This window comes from Pseudorca crassidens, chromosome 7 (assembly GCF_039906515.1).
Source record: "Pseudorca crassidens isolate mPseCra1 chromosome 7, mPseCra1.hap1, whole genome shotgun sequence".
Taxonomy (NCBI): domain Eukaryota; kingdom Metazoa; phylum Chordata; class Mammalia; order Artiodactyla; family Delphinidae; genus Pseudorca; species Pseudorca crassidens.
This window is the reverse complement of record NC_090302.1, coordinates 100,104,544-100,121,433: the sequence shown is the minus strand read 5'-3', so window position 1 is coordinate 100,121,433 and position 16,890 is coordinate 100,104,544. Positions and strand designations below refer to the sequence as shown.

Genomic DNA, 16,890 nt, shown 5'->3' with positions numbered 1-16,890 from the left:
AGGCAGACTCGGGGCTGCCCAGGTGTAGGGAGAGATTCCAGCCAGCCGCCCTGCTCTCCCCCGTGACTCCAGCCTACCCTGTCTGCACTTCCCACCCAAAAAAGCCTAGGTGGGGCTGAGGGCTGGGGGTGGGGAAGCAGCACCCCCAGAACCACAGACTGCAGCGCAGGGAAGAGGCTTCTGAGACTGCCCATTTCCCAACCCTATTTTACACAAGGGCACCAGAGGAGTGACGTGACTTGCCCAAGGTCACACAGCAGGTGACTGGATCAGGGCCAGGATCCAAGCTTCTTGTCTCCCAGTGTAGTGCCTTCCACGGAGCTCTTCTTTTGGGTTCTTGCCCTCTGTCCTTCCGCATGGCTCATGACCAGTTCCAGGCTCGACGAGGCCAGGACATGCCATCCTAGAATCAGCAGTCTCTGCTGAGGGGCTCTGGCCCAGGTGGGCTGTCAAGTTCCAGGCATTCAGGGGAAGGGATGACCTCCCACACTGGAACATCCCACTCAGGCGGGTCGTTCGAGTCTCCTGTAGCAGGCAACGTGGAGCCCAGCTGTAGGTTGGCACTTGTCTTACTGGTTTGGGGTGCCTTGGTGCTGCCAGGGCGGTGCCCACTCTGTACCAGGCGGTAGGGTGCTTGAGGCATGTGTCTAAGCAGCTCACGCCTCGGTGGTTATGCTCCAGGGACTCCCTCTGGGAGAGCCCCATGAGGGCAGGAGAGTGATGGAGAGTACGCCCAGCTTCCTGAAGGACAGCCCAGCCTGGGAGAAGACAGCCCCTGAGAATGGCATCGTGGGACCAGAGCCGGATACCCCACCGCAAGATGGCCTGAGCCCTGCAGCACTGTGCCTGGGAGAGCCTGCTCCCTTCTGGAGGGGTGTCCTGAGCACCCCAGACTCCTGGCTCCCCCCTGGCTTCCCCCAGATCCCCAAGGACACGCTCCCATTGGTGGAGGGCAAAGGTTCCCGGAACGGGGAGAGGAAGGCTAGCTGGTCGGGCAGCAAGGGGGCGCTGCGCTGGAAGGAGGCTATGCTTACCCATCCGCTGGCGTTCCGTGGGTCAGCGTGCCCGCCTTGCTACGGCCCACTGATTCCTGAGCATAACGGTGGCCCTCCCAAGAGTGACCCTGTGGCCTTCCGACCCTTTTACTGCCCCTTTCTTCTGGAGACCAAGATCCTTGAGCAAGCTCCCTTCTGGGTGCCCAGCTGCCTGCCACCCTACCTAGTGTCCAGCCTGCCCGCAGAGCGTCCATGTGACTGGCCCCTGACCCCGCACCCCTGGGGGTGCTCCGGAGTCCAGCCCAAAGTGCCCTCTGCCTTCGGATTAGGCAGCAAGGTGAGTGTTGGAGCAGAGAGGGTACCTGGGGGCCATGCAGCAGGGCTCAGTGGCCCCTGAGCAACCCTGCCGGGGCCAAACCACTCTGCCCTTCCATTCGGATGAAAAGATAAGGTGGTACCCAGGCAGAGGAGGAGCCTGTCAGCTCAGACATAGTCAACCCCAAGCAATTCCTCTTCTGAGCAAACCCATTTCATTAGGCCTCACCTGCCTTTGGGCCATTTCAGGAATTGACTCATGCATTGTCCACCCAGAACAAGGCCCTGGGAACTGGGGCCTCAGAATGTGTGGTCTTGTCCTGGGGGGAGGGGCAGACAAGGCCCTGTATCTGGGAGTGGGACGGGCAGGTGGCCCCATGGCCCGTACCTCTGGTACCTCACCCACAAGGGACCCCCAGGGTCACCTCAGGGATGAGATGTAAAATATTTTAAATCCAGTGTGGTACAGGGCATCACACAATCTGAATAGATCCTGGAGGACCTCTGACTGTGCCAGGCGTTAAGCCTTTAGTTGCTGGGTTATGGGGAGGCCTGAGAAATCCTGGGGAAGGATCTGGGGTAGCCAGGGCTGCAGCGGAGGCAGTTAGGGGACCAGTGCCTATTAACCAGTATGTTCTTCAGTATTTTCACAACCCTTAAAGCCACACAGGCTCACACCTGCTGGTTGTCAGTTCTGCCCATCCTTTTAAGCACTGGGAAGCAAAGTCAGCACGAGCTTAATCCCTTCTCCTCTCTTTAGGGTTTTTACCGCAAGGATCCCAGCATTCTCAGGCTGGCCAAGGAGCCATTGGCAACTGTGGAACCCGGGTTGTTGGGCTCAGCGCCTGGGGGGCATCTCCAGAGAACTGGGGAGGTGGAACGCCCTTCACTCCACCAGAGAGATGGAGAGACAGGAGTCGGCAGGCATCAGGATCTTTGCCCCCGTGTCCTGGGGCATCCAGACACTGTTCCCCCGACCCCGTGGCCCACTTGTTCCCCAGGCCTGGTTCATGGCAATGTCTGGGCTGTACCGGGAGGCGGGAGCTTTGGGTACCAGCTGGGGCCGTCGGCCACATCAAGGTGCCCCTCTCCTGGGCCTCCTACCACGCAGGTGGACCGTTGCTCACTTCACCCACCAGCTAGAGATGGAGGTGTTGGCCCTTGTGGGAAGTACCAGGAGGACCTGGAGGGGGGCACCAGTGGGCCGAGTGAGTCCAGCGAGGAAGTAAACAAGGCCCCTGGTCCCAGGGCCTGCCCGCCCAGCCATCACACCAAGCTGAAGAAGACGTGGCTCACACGACACTCTGAGCAGTTTGGGTGCCCAGACAGCTGCTCTGGGGAGGAGGAAAGCCCAGCGGCCCAGCTGCGCGCCCTCAAGAGGGCGAGCAGCCCCGAGGTCCAGGGAGCAGTGGGCAGCCCAGCTGCTAAGCGCCCGTCCGGCCCCTTCCCGGGCAGTGCGGGGCAGGGGGCCAGAGGTTGGCAGGAGCTGCTGGACTCATCATTTGGGAACAAGGCAGAGGCAGAACAGCGTGATGACCACAGAGGTAAGGGCACAGGGGAGGGCCTGCAGGGGGCCCTACTTGGGAGGGTGCAGCCGGGACTGGGGCTTTGCAGGGAGGCGGGATGAAGTCTTTTATGAGTGGATCACACCCTGCTGTCCAGCTGCCCACCTGGACGGGATAGCTCTCTGGGAGTCCTTAGCATGTACAGGCCAGACCCGTCCGGCATGTGGCTTCTATTTTCGTGTGCCTACTCCCGAGCCATGGCGTTCTGGTGACAGTATAATGACAGGACTCAGAGTGTGGACTCCGGAGTCAGAACCCCTGGCTCCTGACTTTGCTGATTGGTGCTGTGTGACCTTGGGCTGGTTACTTCCCCTCTCTGGGCATCAGTTTCTCCATCTATAAAATGGGGATGAAGACAGCACCTACCCCGTAGACAGTGCTGCAAAGATTAACCAATATCATTCACGTAAACGGCACTTAGCAAGCACTCAATGAACAGTCACTTTTGTGATTACTTGTGCCATGAATCCCCCATTGGGGGGATTACATCTCCTGAAGGACCCCTTGTCCTGCCTGAGGAACGAACAACTACTCTCTGGGCCAGCTGGATCATGGAAACTCAGTTTGGACTCTGCCGGTGTTAGGACTTGGGCGCATCTTGGACCCCTCTGTCAAGCTCTGCCCTTCACGGAGGGTTCTGGCGCTGCTTGGTCCCAGCCTCGGTTCTTCGGGGTCACCTCGGTTTCTTGGCCTCCCAGACCGCTGGGCCTGGATCAGGACTCTTTCGCTGGTCTTGCACCCCTGTACCTGGCATGGGTCTGTCTGTGCTCTTCCAGGCCTCTGCCTGGGCTGGGAAGCTGTAGGCCCCTCTGACTTCTTGGGTTACTGCACCTGTGGCCTGTGTTGAAACTCTCCGGCCTTCTCACCTTCCATCGCCCTCCGTCCACGTCGGGATTGTCTCTTCACACTGTCGCACAGCCAACGGTATCACGGAGGCTGAGGCGGAGCTAACCCAAGTCTACACCGACTGGATCCTGCGCCGCAGCTGCCCCAAACTCGGCCCATGAGGCCATGTTAGGGCTCAGCCTTTTTGAAGTTTCCGGCTGCCTGGTTCTCTCGTTCCGAATCAGGCCTCGTAGGCCCGGGCCTAGGGGCAGCGCTGGCTCTGTGTGGGGACAGGCTGGGTGCTAAGGCAGGGCCTGGGGTTCACAGAAACCCAGGAAGCCCAGCCTCCTGACCAGCAACATTGTCCCCTCAGGACCCCGAGACATCAGGGCCAGCCTCCAGGACCCGGGGCTGCAGGAGACACCTTGCGCGGCTCCCCCGGCAGGCATGACTCAGTGCCAAAGCTGTGCCCAGGCAGCTGGTGAGGCGGGAGGGCTGGCCTGCCACTCCCAGCCAGTGCCCAGGTGAGCCTGTTGCCCCTGGCTGCCCCCAGCATCCTCCCAGTGGGGCTCCCCGCTCACCTTCCTCTGCCCTACCTCCAGATTGCCTCTGGGAGGGGAGCAGCGGCAGGAGGAAGACTCGGCAGCCAGCTCCGAGGGAGGAGGGTCTGGCCCGGAGGAGGCCGGGCTCAGCATGGGCCTCGCCAAGCACCTGCTAAGTGCTCTGGGAGACCGACTGTGCCGCGTGCTGCGGAGGGAGCGGGAGGTCTTGGCCTGGGCCCAGCGGGAAGGTGAGCAGGCCCCACCAGGCATTCAGGACCCCGGGACGGCCGGGTCCTGTGGTCAGTGCTTTCACAAGGAGCATGGGACCTCCCTCCCCCAGCACTGTATACCAACCAGCTGGCAGCGCTGGAGAGCACCTGCCCCACTGCGCCCTTATTCCCAGCTCAGGCTCTGAGTCAACTTGTATTCCAGTTTCTGGCCTGGACGGGGGATGTTGGGAAGGTGTAAAACCTGGTCTGGCCCAACCCTCTAAGAGCTTTGGGCTTGCTGGGGAAATGAGACTGAATGCCAAGTGTCTGCAAGAGCACCGGGAGGGAGGCGGGGGGCGGGCGGAGCTCCCTGCAGCTCTGCAAGGGAAGGAAGGCTTCTGGGATGGCAGGCGGTCGGTCCCTGGGAAGCTGGTAGGACTGGGGCCGAGGTTAGAGATGGGAGGAGCTCGAGGCAATCAGCTGATCCCTCTGGCTCCAGGCTGTCCCTCCTGCATCCCTTCCACGGGGAACGACAAGACCCTCCTGCCGTCTTGTCACTCCCTGGATGGAACCCCCTGGTGGCTCCCTCTTGTCCCAGAAAGTCCAGCCCCTCCCCCTTTCACAGCCAGCCCCTGTCCACCCTGCCACTCCCTCCGCCCCGATTCTGGCATCATGGTCTGCCGGCCCTCTAGGCTCACCTGAGCTTGTCTGCCCGCTCCGGCCTCGGCACCCTTTGCTCCCTCTGTCTGGAACGCGCTTCCCTTCCATTCCCACCTGGTGAATGAAAAGTCACTCATCACTCAGGGCCGTCTGTGCAGCTGTCCCCACCCTCCTCCTTCCATCCCACTCCTACCCTAGCACCCACCCCATGATGCCACGAGCATTACCATGTTTATGGGCCCATCTCCCCCCTTGTGACGTGAGTGCTGGGAGTGCAAGTGCCAGGTCCCGCCCAGCACCCAGCCCTGGATGGGACGAGTGTGTGTTGAGGAGTATATGAACGTGTGCACACTGGCAACCTCCCACTTACCAGCAAGGGCTTGGTCTGAAACTCTGGGTGAGGGAAGGAGCAGCCCCCCAAGGTTTCCTCTTCTGAGCTACAGAGGAATCCGCTGAGGAAACACCACTGTGTTGTGGGCTGGGGGGAGGAAGGACTGTTTGGGGAGTCCTGTGGCTCAGGGAGCCCTGGGGCGGGCGCCAGGGGGGTGCAGCCTGCACTGGCCTGGGAGGGTTGGCTGCAGACGGACGGTGCAGCGAGTAGGTTCTTTACAGGGGCTGTCGGGCACTCAAGGGTGCCTGTAAGGGAGCCTGTCTCCCTTCTGGGGCAGCCCCTCAGTGGAAACTGTTCCTGTGTGTCCATCCCTTCCTGGAGGCCTCCCACATGAGGTCCTCAAAGGGGCTACTGACTTGAGGCCCCTCTGACCCTGTTCTCTCCTGTGGTCAGCAGGCCAGGGGCCAGCCGGGACAGAGGACAACCCAGGCATTCCACGTTGCTGTAGCCGCTGCCACCATGGACTCTTCAACACCCACTGGCGATGCCCCTGCTGCAGCCACCGGCTGTGTGTGGCCTGTGGTCGCATGGCGGGCGCTTGGAGGACCAGGGAGAAAGAAGGTGGGAAAGGAGCTGGGGGCTTCGGAAGGGTTGCTCTAGAGTTCATGGCCAGGGACTTCCGTGGCAGTCCAGTGGTTAAGACTGCACTTCCACTGCAGGGGCCACGGGTTTGATACCTGGTTGGGGAACTAAGATCCCGCACGTGGCATGGCAAAAAAAAAAAAAAAATAGTTCATGGTCATTTCTTGGTTGTGGCTCCCTGAGAAAGTCTCCCTCCGTGGCCTCGGCTACCACTGCTCAATGCCCGTTAGAGCAGACCGTTTCCTCTCCCCAGATCAGAGGGCCATGCCCATATCCTTAGAAGAAGCCGAGTGCCTACTCTCTATCTCCCACCTTGTTCAGCTTGCACCTTTTTAAACCTCACAACACTGTGAAGTAGGTATTACTGCCTCCATTTTCCAGATGAGAAAAACTCAGAGAAGTTAAGTGACTTGTGCAAGGTCACACAGCTCGTAAGTGCTGGGCCCAGGATTTAAAGGCAGGTCTTCTGATTCCAAGTCCTGCTCTCTTCAAGGTTCTCAGCTTTCTCTCCCTTGGCTCAATTCCGCCACCTCAACACTTGAAATTTCCCAGTGTTCCAATAGACATGGCCAAAAAGAGCGCCAGGGTCAGAAACCTTTCGGAATACCATATTCTACATGATTGTCTTGCATCTTGCAACGCACTCAGCATATTAACGGCTCTGCGTTCTGCAAGCAAAGGATCCTATGTCACTAGGGAACTCAGGTTTCCCAGAAAGCCCATGTTTTGTAGATTCTCAAGGTCCCCGATTTTGATATCATGCCCTTGCTCTTCTTCCCTGACCTTAACCTGGGTTTATCTTGATTTCCTGACCTGCAGCTTCTCCTTTCCTACCCCCAACAGGCTCTCAGGAACAGTCCATGGAGAAGTGTACCCAGGAGGCTGGGCACAGTGCCTGTTCCCTGATGCTCACCCAGTTTGTCTCCAGCCAGGGTGAGCCCTCTTGGAGGGGTGGGGCGTACAGAGGGCAGGTCCTGGGGGAGACCAGCTTCCTGTTTGGATGTCTCTCAGCCCGATCCCATGCTCTCCTGGTTGATGAGGCCGAGCAGCATAGAAGTGGCCCCCTGTCTGCAGTCACTGGCAAATTCCATCTCCCCTCTCCCCCTCACAGCTATGGCGGAATTGAGCACTGCAATGCACCAGGTCTGGGTCAAGTTTGACATCCGGGGGCACTGCCCCTGCCAAGCTGATGCCCGGATGTGGACCCCTGGGGATGGGGGCCAGCAGGTAAGAAGCAGGGCACGGGACAGGGCACTGGCTGGTGCGCCCCAGGGTTAGGCGGTGTGTCTGCAAATTCCTAACTTTGGCAGGGTTTGGTCCTTCTCTTTCGAGGGGAATGAAGAGGTACATGGAAGCTGGGTGAAATCAGGCTTCTTCTCTTCTTCCCCTGGGGATGAGGATCCATGAGAGCTCTAGCCTCCGCCCCACCTCCCCCCACCCCGCCCAGCAGCAGTCCGCACTCTCTGTCTGCCTGGAGGTCCCACCCTCTCTGTGCTCGTTCCAGCATCTTGCTAGAGCTGCTGGAGTCCCGTCTTTCCACTCCCCAGGCGCAGGCTCCTACAGGTGGAGTGTCGGCCCACCTTCTCAGCATTCCCCACACCTGACACGGAGCAGGTGCTCAGTGTGCGTTTCACAGAGTTTTTATGAAGTTCATGTTTTTATTATAAAAGTCATTTATTCAAGAGAGGGTTTATCAAATGCCTTTTGTGTGCCAGGCACCGTACACATTCCCACTGTGGAAAATTTGGAAAATACAGACAAGGATAAGGAAGAAAACAGCAGTGGCTTACAATACCACCGTTACCATTTTGACAATTTCTTTCCAGTCATTCGCCTGTATATTTATTCCAGCCTCTTTTGAGTATACTTTAGATCGTGCTGTATGCATAAGTCCACGGGCAACTTTTTTCCACCTAACGTTGTATCGTATGACATTTCACTCCTTGTAAACACGACTTTAGGACTTAACGTTGAGTCTACTGTTAATACCTGTGGGTTGAATTGGACTGAGATGCATTTGCCATTTTTAAATCTCTGGTTGGATGGGGGTGGGTGGCGGCTGGGTTTAACAGAAGGAGCCGACGGAGGAAACTCCCCCAACTCCACAACCTTCCTGCAACAGGGATACCAACAGGACCAAGGACATTAAAGAGGGTGAGCAGCCCCCTGCGCCTGGCTCAGACTGTGCGGGGGAGGCTGAGCCAGGCTGGAATCCCCAGGAGAGATTGGAATGGCTTTAGCCATCCCCCCAGCCCTCCCGTCACCATCTCTCTTCTCAAGTCATTCCAAAGAAAATAAATCTAAATAAAATCTAGGACAAGCCTCCTAACCCGTCTCCAGCCAGACCCCGGTTCTGAGCCCCTCCTTGGAGAGGTCCTAGACACGCTGGCAGGAAGGCTGGTGGGAGGCAAGTGCATCCAGACCAGAGTTGAGATGGGCAGTGCCAGTGAGGACAGAGCAGACTCCACCGGGAGAGGAGGGAAGAGCACATGGGCAATGGAGCCTCGAGAGAAAGGTGAAGACCCTCACCGCTCTCCTTCCTCACAGAGACCCCAGACTCCAGAGAGACCCCGGCAGAGGACCGTGCTGGCCAAGGGCCCCTGCCTTGTCCCTCTCTCTGTGAACTACTGGCCTCCACTGCTGTCAAACTCTGCTTGGGGCACGAACGGATACACATGGCCTTCGCTCCTGTCACTCCGGCCCTGCCCAGCGTGAGCGAGGGCCCGAAGGGAGGGCTGGGGGCCTGGGGCCAAAACTGGGCTGGCCTTCCCTGCAGGGTCAGGCAGGTCCTGAGCACGCCTGCCTCTCCGCCCCTCCCTCCCCGCAGGACGACCGCATCACCAACATCCTGGACAGCATCATCGCGCAGGTAGTGGAACGGAAGATTCAGGAGAGAGCCCTGGGGCCGGGGCTGCGGGCCGGGCCGGGCCTGCCCCTCTCACCGGTGCGGTCCCGGCTGCCTCCCCCCGGGGCTTTGCTGTGGCTGCAGGAGCCCAGGCCTCCGCGAGGCTTCCACCTCTTCCAGGAGCACTGGAGGCAGGGCCAGGTGAGTTTCCCAGCTCTCACAGCCTCACCTACCCTCAGGGCCTTGATCCCAAGGCCCAGGCAGACCTGGTCCGTCACTCGGAGGGAAAAACAGGGCCTGTCCCCACGCCGTTCTGGTGCCCCTACAACATGCCCCGGCCTGGCCATGTTGGGTACCCCATCCATTCTGCCCGTGTCCCCCTTTCTTTCCCCACTACAGCCCGTGTTGGTGTCAGGGATTCAGGGGACATTGCAAGGCCACCTGTGGGGGACAGAAGCCCTAGGGGCGCTTGGAGGCCAGGTGCAGGAACTGACCCCGCTCCGACCTCCCCAGCCCGCAAGCCTGGGCAGCACAACGTTCTGGGAGGGATTCTCCCGGCCTGAGAGTGAGTATCCCTGATGTGGGGTGGAGGAGCTGGGAGCCCCTATGATGCTGGGGGGGGCATCAAAGTCCCAGAGTGACCCTGGGGGCAGCTGGAAGTAGAGCTCAGAGCAGAAACTGGACTCTGTTGCTGCCACGGGAGGAGGGCCTCTGGGCCAAGGAGGTTCCTCCCTGGGCCAATGGCCTTTCTGTCTCTTCCCCTAGTTCGCCCAAAGTCAGATGAGGGCTCGGTCTTCCTGCTGCACAGAGCTCTGGGGGACGAGGACACCAGCAGGTGTGTGGTACCATAGGGCTGGCTGGCCGGGCCTCCCTGCCTCTCCTCCTTGGCCCTGTGATGCTCAGTGCCCTGTGCTTGCCTTGGGAAGTTACTCTAGCTTTGGGGGCTTCGAGGGGGTCTCCGGTGCCTGGATTGAGCCTGCTGGGCATGACACCACCCCCCATACACACAGGGTGGAGAGCCTGGCTGCCAGCCTGCCACTCCCAGAGTACTGTGCGCGCCATGGGAAACTCAACCTGGCCTCCTACCTCCCTTGGGGCTCTGTCCTGCGACCACTGGAGCCCCAGCTGTGGGCGGCCTATGGTGAGTGTCCACTCCATTCCTGCCCAGTCCCTACCCACTTCCTGTCATCTCCGAGAACACGTGCGTCAGTGCCGAGGTTCTGGGGCCCATTCCCAAGTGTCTTTTGTCTACCTCCATACAGGTGTGAGCCCACAGTGTGGGCACCTGGGGACCAAGAATCTCTGTGTGGAGGTGACCGACCTGGTCAGTGTCCTGGTGCGTGCTGAAGCCCCACTGCCTGCCTGGCACCGGACACAGAAAGGTGCGTCCTTGGCCAGAAGCAAGGGTCGGCGCAGGCTGCAGATGCGGGGTGCTGTCTCTGCTGGCCCTGGGCCCTCCTGAGCTGTCTTCCTCCCCCAGATTTCCTCTCAGCCCTGGACGGGGAGGGGCTCTGGTCTCCGGGCAGCCAGGTCAGCACCGTGTGGCACGTGTTCCGGGCACAGGACACCCAGCGCATCCGCCGCTTCCTCCAGATGGTGAGGAGGGAGCCGGGAGCTCTCCCCTTCCCCTTCCAGCCCCAGAAGCTCTCCCTCTGTGTGTGTGCCCCGTGTGCTCGCTCCCTTGCCTCAGGTGAGCTGGACTCCACTGGTGCAGAGAAGGCGGACTAGGCCCTCCTAAGAGGTGTGCGGTGGGGCACACAGAAAGTGGGGGACCTAGTGATGAAATGAAGCAAGAGATGCCACAGGCTGGGCACTGTGCTCAGGGCCTTGGGTACATTATCTCTGTTAATTGTCACAACCACCCCGTGTGGTAGGTACTGCTGCTTTCCCATTTTGCAGGTGAGAACACTGAGGCTGAGTGGTAAAGCTGGGACCCAAGCTTGTGGCTGTTCCCAGCCCGGGTCGCTACACTGTGCTCCCCCTGGGGGCAGGCAGCCTCCTCGCTGCAGGCTCTAGGTGGGGCTGGCCGAAGGGCAACAGGAAGCTCACCTGAGAATCCGTCCCACTGCTCCCCTCTCGGAAATCTGCACCTTATGAGGAGGTGCCCTTTGAGGTGCTAGCAAGGAAGGGCTAAGGGGGGGCAGTGTGGTAGGTGGAGAGAGACATGGGGCCAGGAGAGGGGGCAGGGCAGGAGAAGAGGAGGGGGTGAGCAGGAGGTGGGCAAGGCCCCGTGGTTCCAAAGTCCAGCTGAGCCCTGACTGTCCTGGGGAAAGGACGCCCACCAAGTGTCACCCCTGCTCAGGCACATGTACACACACGGACGTGCAGGTGTCAACATGGCTGTCCACTGCCACCCTCCTGCCCACAGGAGATGCACACACACGGATGGACTCACACAGGTGCTGGAACACGCAGAGGGGAGCAGACAGCAGCACGCCTTCATACATAGATGGCCTTGTCTGAGCTGGGTGTGGCTGGCTGTGGGCAGTCCCGCATAGCCAAGCCCGGTAATTCACCGGGAAGGTCTGAGGGGCATGTTCTCACTGGGTGGCCTGGGAAACACTGCTCTAGTTCCAGGCTGGACTTCCTTGGCACCTGCCTGGGGTTACCCTAGGGTCCAGCCTGACTCACCAGCCTCCCCTCTTCCCATGGCCTGGTCTTGGAGGCCTGAGCCCTAAGCCCAGGAGTAATGGCTGAAGTTCTAGCTGAAGGGCTGGATGGAGCTGATGGGCAGCTGAAGCACGATGCTGGGTTCACCTCTGCAGGTGTTCCTTGGGCCCTGGCCTCCACGAGGTCCCATCTACCCAAGGAGCTCCCCATTCTGGGGCGCTGTACCTGCTTCAGAGGCCTCAGCCTGGACAGGCAAGCCGGTCGGTCCATCCACTGGGGAGTCAGAACTTCCGTGGATCTGGGATCACAGAAGAATCTGACGAACGCTTTGGATTGTCTCCCGAGGGACATACAGCTACCTGCTCACCCACAGTTTAGCACACAGTTCAGGATCTTCACAGGACGCCACAATTAAGAGCTCCTGGTGTAGACAGTTTCTGAGTTGAGGTTATGCAGGACGTCTTCCTGGGTTGTGGAGAAAGGGGTACCTTTGAAGGAGGGAGCAGAGGGCCCAGGGCCAGGGCCACAGAGGCTACTCAAGGCATCTAGCCCTGGGAAAAGACGGGATTTAGACCCCCAGCCTCAGAGCCCTTAATCCTTTCCTCTCAGCTCCTTCCAGCCAAATCTCTATTCTGCCAACCTGAGTGACCCCAGCCCTTCACCATCCTGCTCCTTTCTCTCCCACCCCTACGTCCTCCCCCTGCCCTTCAAGACTTGACCCCTGCAGCTCTTTCCTGTGCCTCTGGCCTTTGGGCAGCCCATGCCCCATCTTCCTGCAGCCCCGCCCTAGCCTCCCGCCTTGCTCATTCCTCCTTTTCTTTGAGGTGTGCCCGGCCGGGGCTGGAAACTTGGAGCCTGGCACCCCGGGCAGCTGCTACCTGGACGCAGGGCTGCGGCGGCGCCTGCGGGAGGAGTGGGGTGTGAGCTGCTGGACTCTGCTGCAGGCCCCCGGAGAGGCCGTGCTGGTGCCCGCGGGGGCTCCCCACCAGGTGCTTCCCCGGCGCGTGCAGGCGGGGGCCCTGCGGAGAGCTCAGAATATCGGAAGCATTCCCCAGCGTGTTCTCAGTCCCTCTGAGAACACCCTCGTCCGTCTCAGTTCCCCTCTGGAGCTAGGCAGAGCAGGAAGTCACGCCTCCGCTGCAGGGAAGAGAAGCCTAGTGGTCTTGAAGTCAGCAAGCCAACTGGGCTTTGGGTGCGCACTCTGCTTGTGCCGTCTCTGGCATCCCCTTGGCCTGGTTTGGGCCACGCCCTTTGGGGGTGGCTAGTGCTGCATCCAGGGCCTCTGCTCTCTGAGAGCTGGGTGGGGGTCATTTGGGGAAGCAGACTTCAGGAACAAGTGGGGCAGGGTGCGTCATCCTGGGTCCCCACTGACCCTCCTGCCCGCCCCCTCCCTGGCACAGGTGCAGGGGCTGGTCAGCACAGTGAGTGTCACGCAGCACTTCCTGTCCCCCGAGACCTCTGCCCTCTCTGCTCAGCTCTGCCACCAGGGGCCCAGCCTGCCCCCTGACTGCCGCCTGCTTTATGCCCAGGTGAGTGTGACACTGGCCGGGAGCCTGAGTGTGCTGCCCAATTCCCCCCACAGCACAGCTGCGCCCAGGGAGGGTGTTCTCGGCAGGGAGAGCCCGGGGCATGACTGTAAACTCCTTGTCGTCTCCTTTTCTCCTAGATGGACTGGGCTGTGTTCCAAGCAGTGAAGTTGGCTGTGGGAACATTGCAAGAGGCTAAATAGGGGGATCCCAGGTGTCTGGGGTTAGGGGTTGGGAGCAGGCAGACCAGTGCTTAGCCCAGGCCCAGCTTCAGCAGAGAACGGGGACTTCCGCTCAATCCTGCAAGCAGCACTCTGGACACAAGCAGGGCACCCCGTTCCCTGCGCCTGCCCTGGGCCCTAAGGCCGACAAGCACAGTGCCACTGAAGCTCGCACCTGCCCTTTGCAGGCTGGCGCTTGCTCCGGCCCCAGCTCCTCTCCATGGTACCAGACTCACACTGGGGGTGACCGTCTCCCTCCAACCCCTGCCCGCCAACCCAGGAGACAAAGAGCCCTTCCTTGGGGTCCTCGGAAATCATTCTGGCTTAAGCAACACCTGCTGCTGCTGCTGCTTCATCTCCTGCTGTCTCACCTGTGCCCGAGCTCTGCTTATACCCCCCCACATCCTCCTGGGCTCCCGGGCGGCCCTTTGCACTGCAGGCGTGCTGGACAAGGGCCACCGACATCCTGCCCTCTTGCCAGAGAGCTGTGAAGTGTGGGGAGGGGGCAGTATCAGGCCACTACCCAGGCTTGGCTGGAGGGGTTGATATGGGCAAAGCCCCATCCCTGCACCCTCCTCTCGCCTCCTTCCTTCTTGATTTCCATTAAAGGCTGTTGTTTTGTGAATGCTGCCGTGTGGTTGGCCCTGCTCCTGCAGGCCACATGGACTGGGGAGGGAGGGGACACATGGAAATGGAGCAGGGTGGGAGGGGGCTGAGGCTGTGGTGACGGGGACCTCAAACACCCCTGCCTGTTCTTAGGGTGGGGGGCAGGGTCCCTCCCTCCCGCAGAGAAGCAGGTGGAGCCTTCCAAGGGGGCTGCCCTTGAGGGTACTCCTGACAGCGACAGCGGGCAAGGCAGAGGTCTGGGCCACAGCAGCAAGGCCATCTCCCTGTGTGGCACCAGAGATTCTGGAACCCTCGCTCTCCCCACGAACTCCAGGCTACCCCATCTCTCCTGTCTGACCTGACCTGGAGCTCCGGGAGTCTGGCCGGGTAGAGCCCCTGCCCAGCCTTCTGCCCTCGGTGCCCATGGCCAGCCCCATGCCCGCTGGCCGGTCACCTGAGACAGCTGACAGCCCCCCCCCCCCCCCGCCCGGGACCCTCTAGTGTGACTCCACCCACTCCCCTGCCCTTGTACATCTCACCACAACATCCTCCAAGTCGTGTTACAGTCGTTCCTGCAGTGGTTCAGGGAATGTTTTTTTATGAAATAAATTTTTTATTATAAATTTAATATACTTTCAGAACATTTAGAAAATAAGAAAAACAAACCTGTAGACCCACCTCCACTCACCTCCAATCCAACCACTATTAGTCTTCTGGTGTATTTCCTTTATTTAGTCTTTTCTCCAGGGATCTGTTTTACACATGGATGAATTGGGGTGCTTTGTACTGGGTTTCCTGTTTTTTTTTTTTAATTTATTTATTATTTATTTATTTTTGGCTGCGTTGGGTCTTGGTTTCTGCGCGTGGGCATTCTCTAGTTGCGGTGAGCGGGGGCTCCTCTTCGTTGCGGTGCGCAGGCTTCTCATCGCGGTGGCTTCTCTTGTTGCGGAACACGGGCGCTAGAGCACAGGCTCAGTAGTCGTGGAGCACGGGCTTAGTTGCTCCGCGGCATGGGGGATCTTCCCGGAACAGGGCTCGAACCCATGTCTCCTGCACCGGCAGGCGGACTCTCAACCACTGCGCCACCAGGGAAGCCATGCTGGGTTTCCTTCTGTAAAAATGTATTGTGATCGGGCTTCCCTGGTGGCGCAGTGGTTGGGAGTCCACCTGCCGGTGCAGGAGACACGGGTTCGTGCCTCGGTCCGGGAGAATCCCACATGCCGCAGAGCGGCTGGGCCCGATGAGCTATGGCCGCTGAGCCTGCGCGTCCGGAGCCTGTGCTCCGCAACGGGAGAGGCCGCAACAGTGAGAGGCCCGTGTACCGCAAAAAAAAAATGTAATCATTTCCCGGGTTGCTATGTAACCTTTACTTTAAATGGCTGCGTATATTCCCTTAAGTGGCTAGGCAGTGATTTCCATAAACATCTCTCATTTTTAAAAAAGTTAGGTTTCTTCATTGTTTACAAAGCTAGGTTATTTTCATTTTTTCCACGGGATAGGAAAAAAGGCAAAAAGAAAAAATTAAGGAACTACTGCACTTTATGTGCCAGGGATCTCACTGAATCCCTTATCACAACTTTGGGGTCGATATTACTTATTTCCATTTTACAGAAGAGGAAACAGGCAGGCCGGGGTTAAGTGTGTCACCCAAGGTCACACAGCAATTTTAGTGGCAGAACTGGGACTTGAACCAAGTTTCCTGACTTAAGCCGCCTCATTTACATTACAGTCTTCGTGGTTAATGGATTTTGCAGATGGGCTTGCTGTCCCCTCTGTCCTCCTCCTTCCGGTACATGCACTTCAGAGCTGATCACGTTCCAAGTGGCACGGAGTGACCCATCCTTACCTACACTTCACCTTGTATAGCCGTGTCCTGATGTCACCCCAGAACCCCAAACACGGTGTCCTTCCTGTGGGAAGATGGCGATGGCCCCGGGAAAGGCCCTGTCTCCCGTCCAGGCCTCTTTGAGGCCTCCCCTTTCATGGCAGGTCACAGCACCCTTGAGGGCATATTGGGTCTGGCTCCTAGCGAGCAGCAGGTGGACCAAATGTTTCAGAACTCGACCTGGGAATAAAACCGGTCCAGGTAGGGACTGACCCTGAGACAGCTTGGGGCACTTGGTGGCCCTCTTCCTCAAGGAGGTTCAGCAGGCCACCCCTCAGTCCAGCCCTGCACTTTGGGCCTCTGCCTCCCTGTATCCCACTGTCCACCTGCTCCAGCCCTTCTCACTGGCCCGGCTATCACAGAGGCACCTCAGAGCTGGAAGTGACCTCAGAGTGTGTATATCCAATGCTGCCTTTTTTTTTCTTATCAAGTACTTTTTTTTTTTTTTTTCGGTACGCGGGCCTCTCACTGCTGTGGCCTCTCCCGTTGCGGAGCACAGGCTCCGGACGCGCAGGCTCAGCGGCCATGGCTCATGGGCCCAGCCGCTCCGCGGCATGTGGGATCTTCCCGGACCGGGGCACGAACCTGTGTCCCCTGCATCGGCAGGAGGACTCTTAACCACTGCGTCACCAGGGAAGCCCTTAAGTACATTTTTTAGACTTTTTTTTTTTGGCCATGCCATGCGGCTTGCAGGATCTTAGCTCCCTGACCAGGGACTGAATCCGGGACCTAGGCAGTGAGAGCACCTAGTCTTAATCACTGGATCGCTAGGGAAGTCCTATTTTTTTTTTTTTAGACTTTTAATTTTGAAATGATTTGAGGTTTCCAGTTGAGTCACAAAGATACTACAGAGAGTTCCCAGTTCCCCTTCATCCGTAACATCTTATAGAACTGTGGCACAATGATTGAAACGTAAGAAATTGATATGAACACTACCATTAGCTAAACCACAGATTTTATTGGGATTTCACCAGTTGTCTGTTTTAGGAGCCACCCAACCACCTTACAGATGGCCTAGAGGGTAGATGTGGCTCCCGCGAGGTCACCCAGCAAGCTAGTGGCGGGGCACAGGCTGAAGCCAGACCTCCTCCTCCCCGTACTCTGGGCTACTGT

The 16,890-nt window shown here is 59.0% G+C and overlaps 1 protein-coding gene across 2 annotated transcripts; it reads left to right on the top strand.

Moving 5' to 3' along the window:
* Window positions 1-672: 672 nt before the first annotated feature.
* On the top strand, window positions 673-13,911 carry HR (HR lysine demethylase and nuclear receptor corepressor). Of its 2 annotated transcripts, none has more exons than XM_067745086.1 (18): window positions 673-1,332; window positions 2,071-2,854; window positions 4,074-4,224; window positions 4,303-4,490; window positions 5,899-6,063; window positions 6,928-7,017; window positions 7,196-7,311; window positions 8,157-8,238; window positions 8,632-8,795; window positions 8,912-9,130; window positions 9,329-9,494; window positions 9,695-9,764; window positions 9,940-10,070; window positions 10,192-10,311; window positions 10,410-10,525; window positions 12,364-12,528; window positions 12,940-13,068; window positions 13,206-13,911. In XM_067745086.1, the coding sequence occupies exons 1-18, from the start codon at window positions 673-675 to the stop codon at window positions 13,266-13,268; spliced, it is 3,579 nt and encodes a 1,192-aa protein (XP_067601187.1). In that variant the 3' UTR covers window positions 13,269-13,911. The 2 variants fall into 2 exon arrangements, with proteins under 2 accessions (XP_067601187.1, XP_067601188.1); XM_067745087.1 differs by having other exon boundaries at window positions 721-1,332; window positions 5,896-6,063.
* Window positions 13,912-16,890: the final 2,979 nt, after the last annotated feature.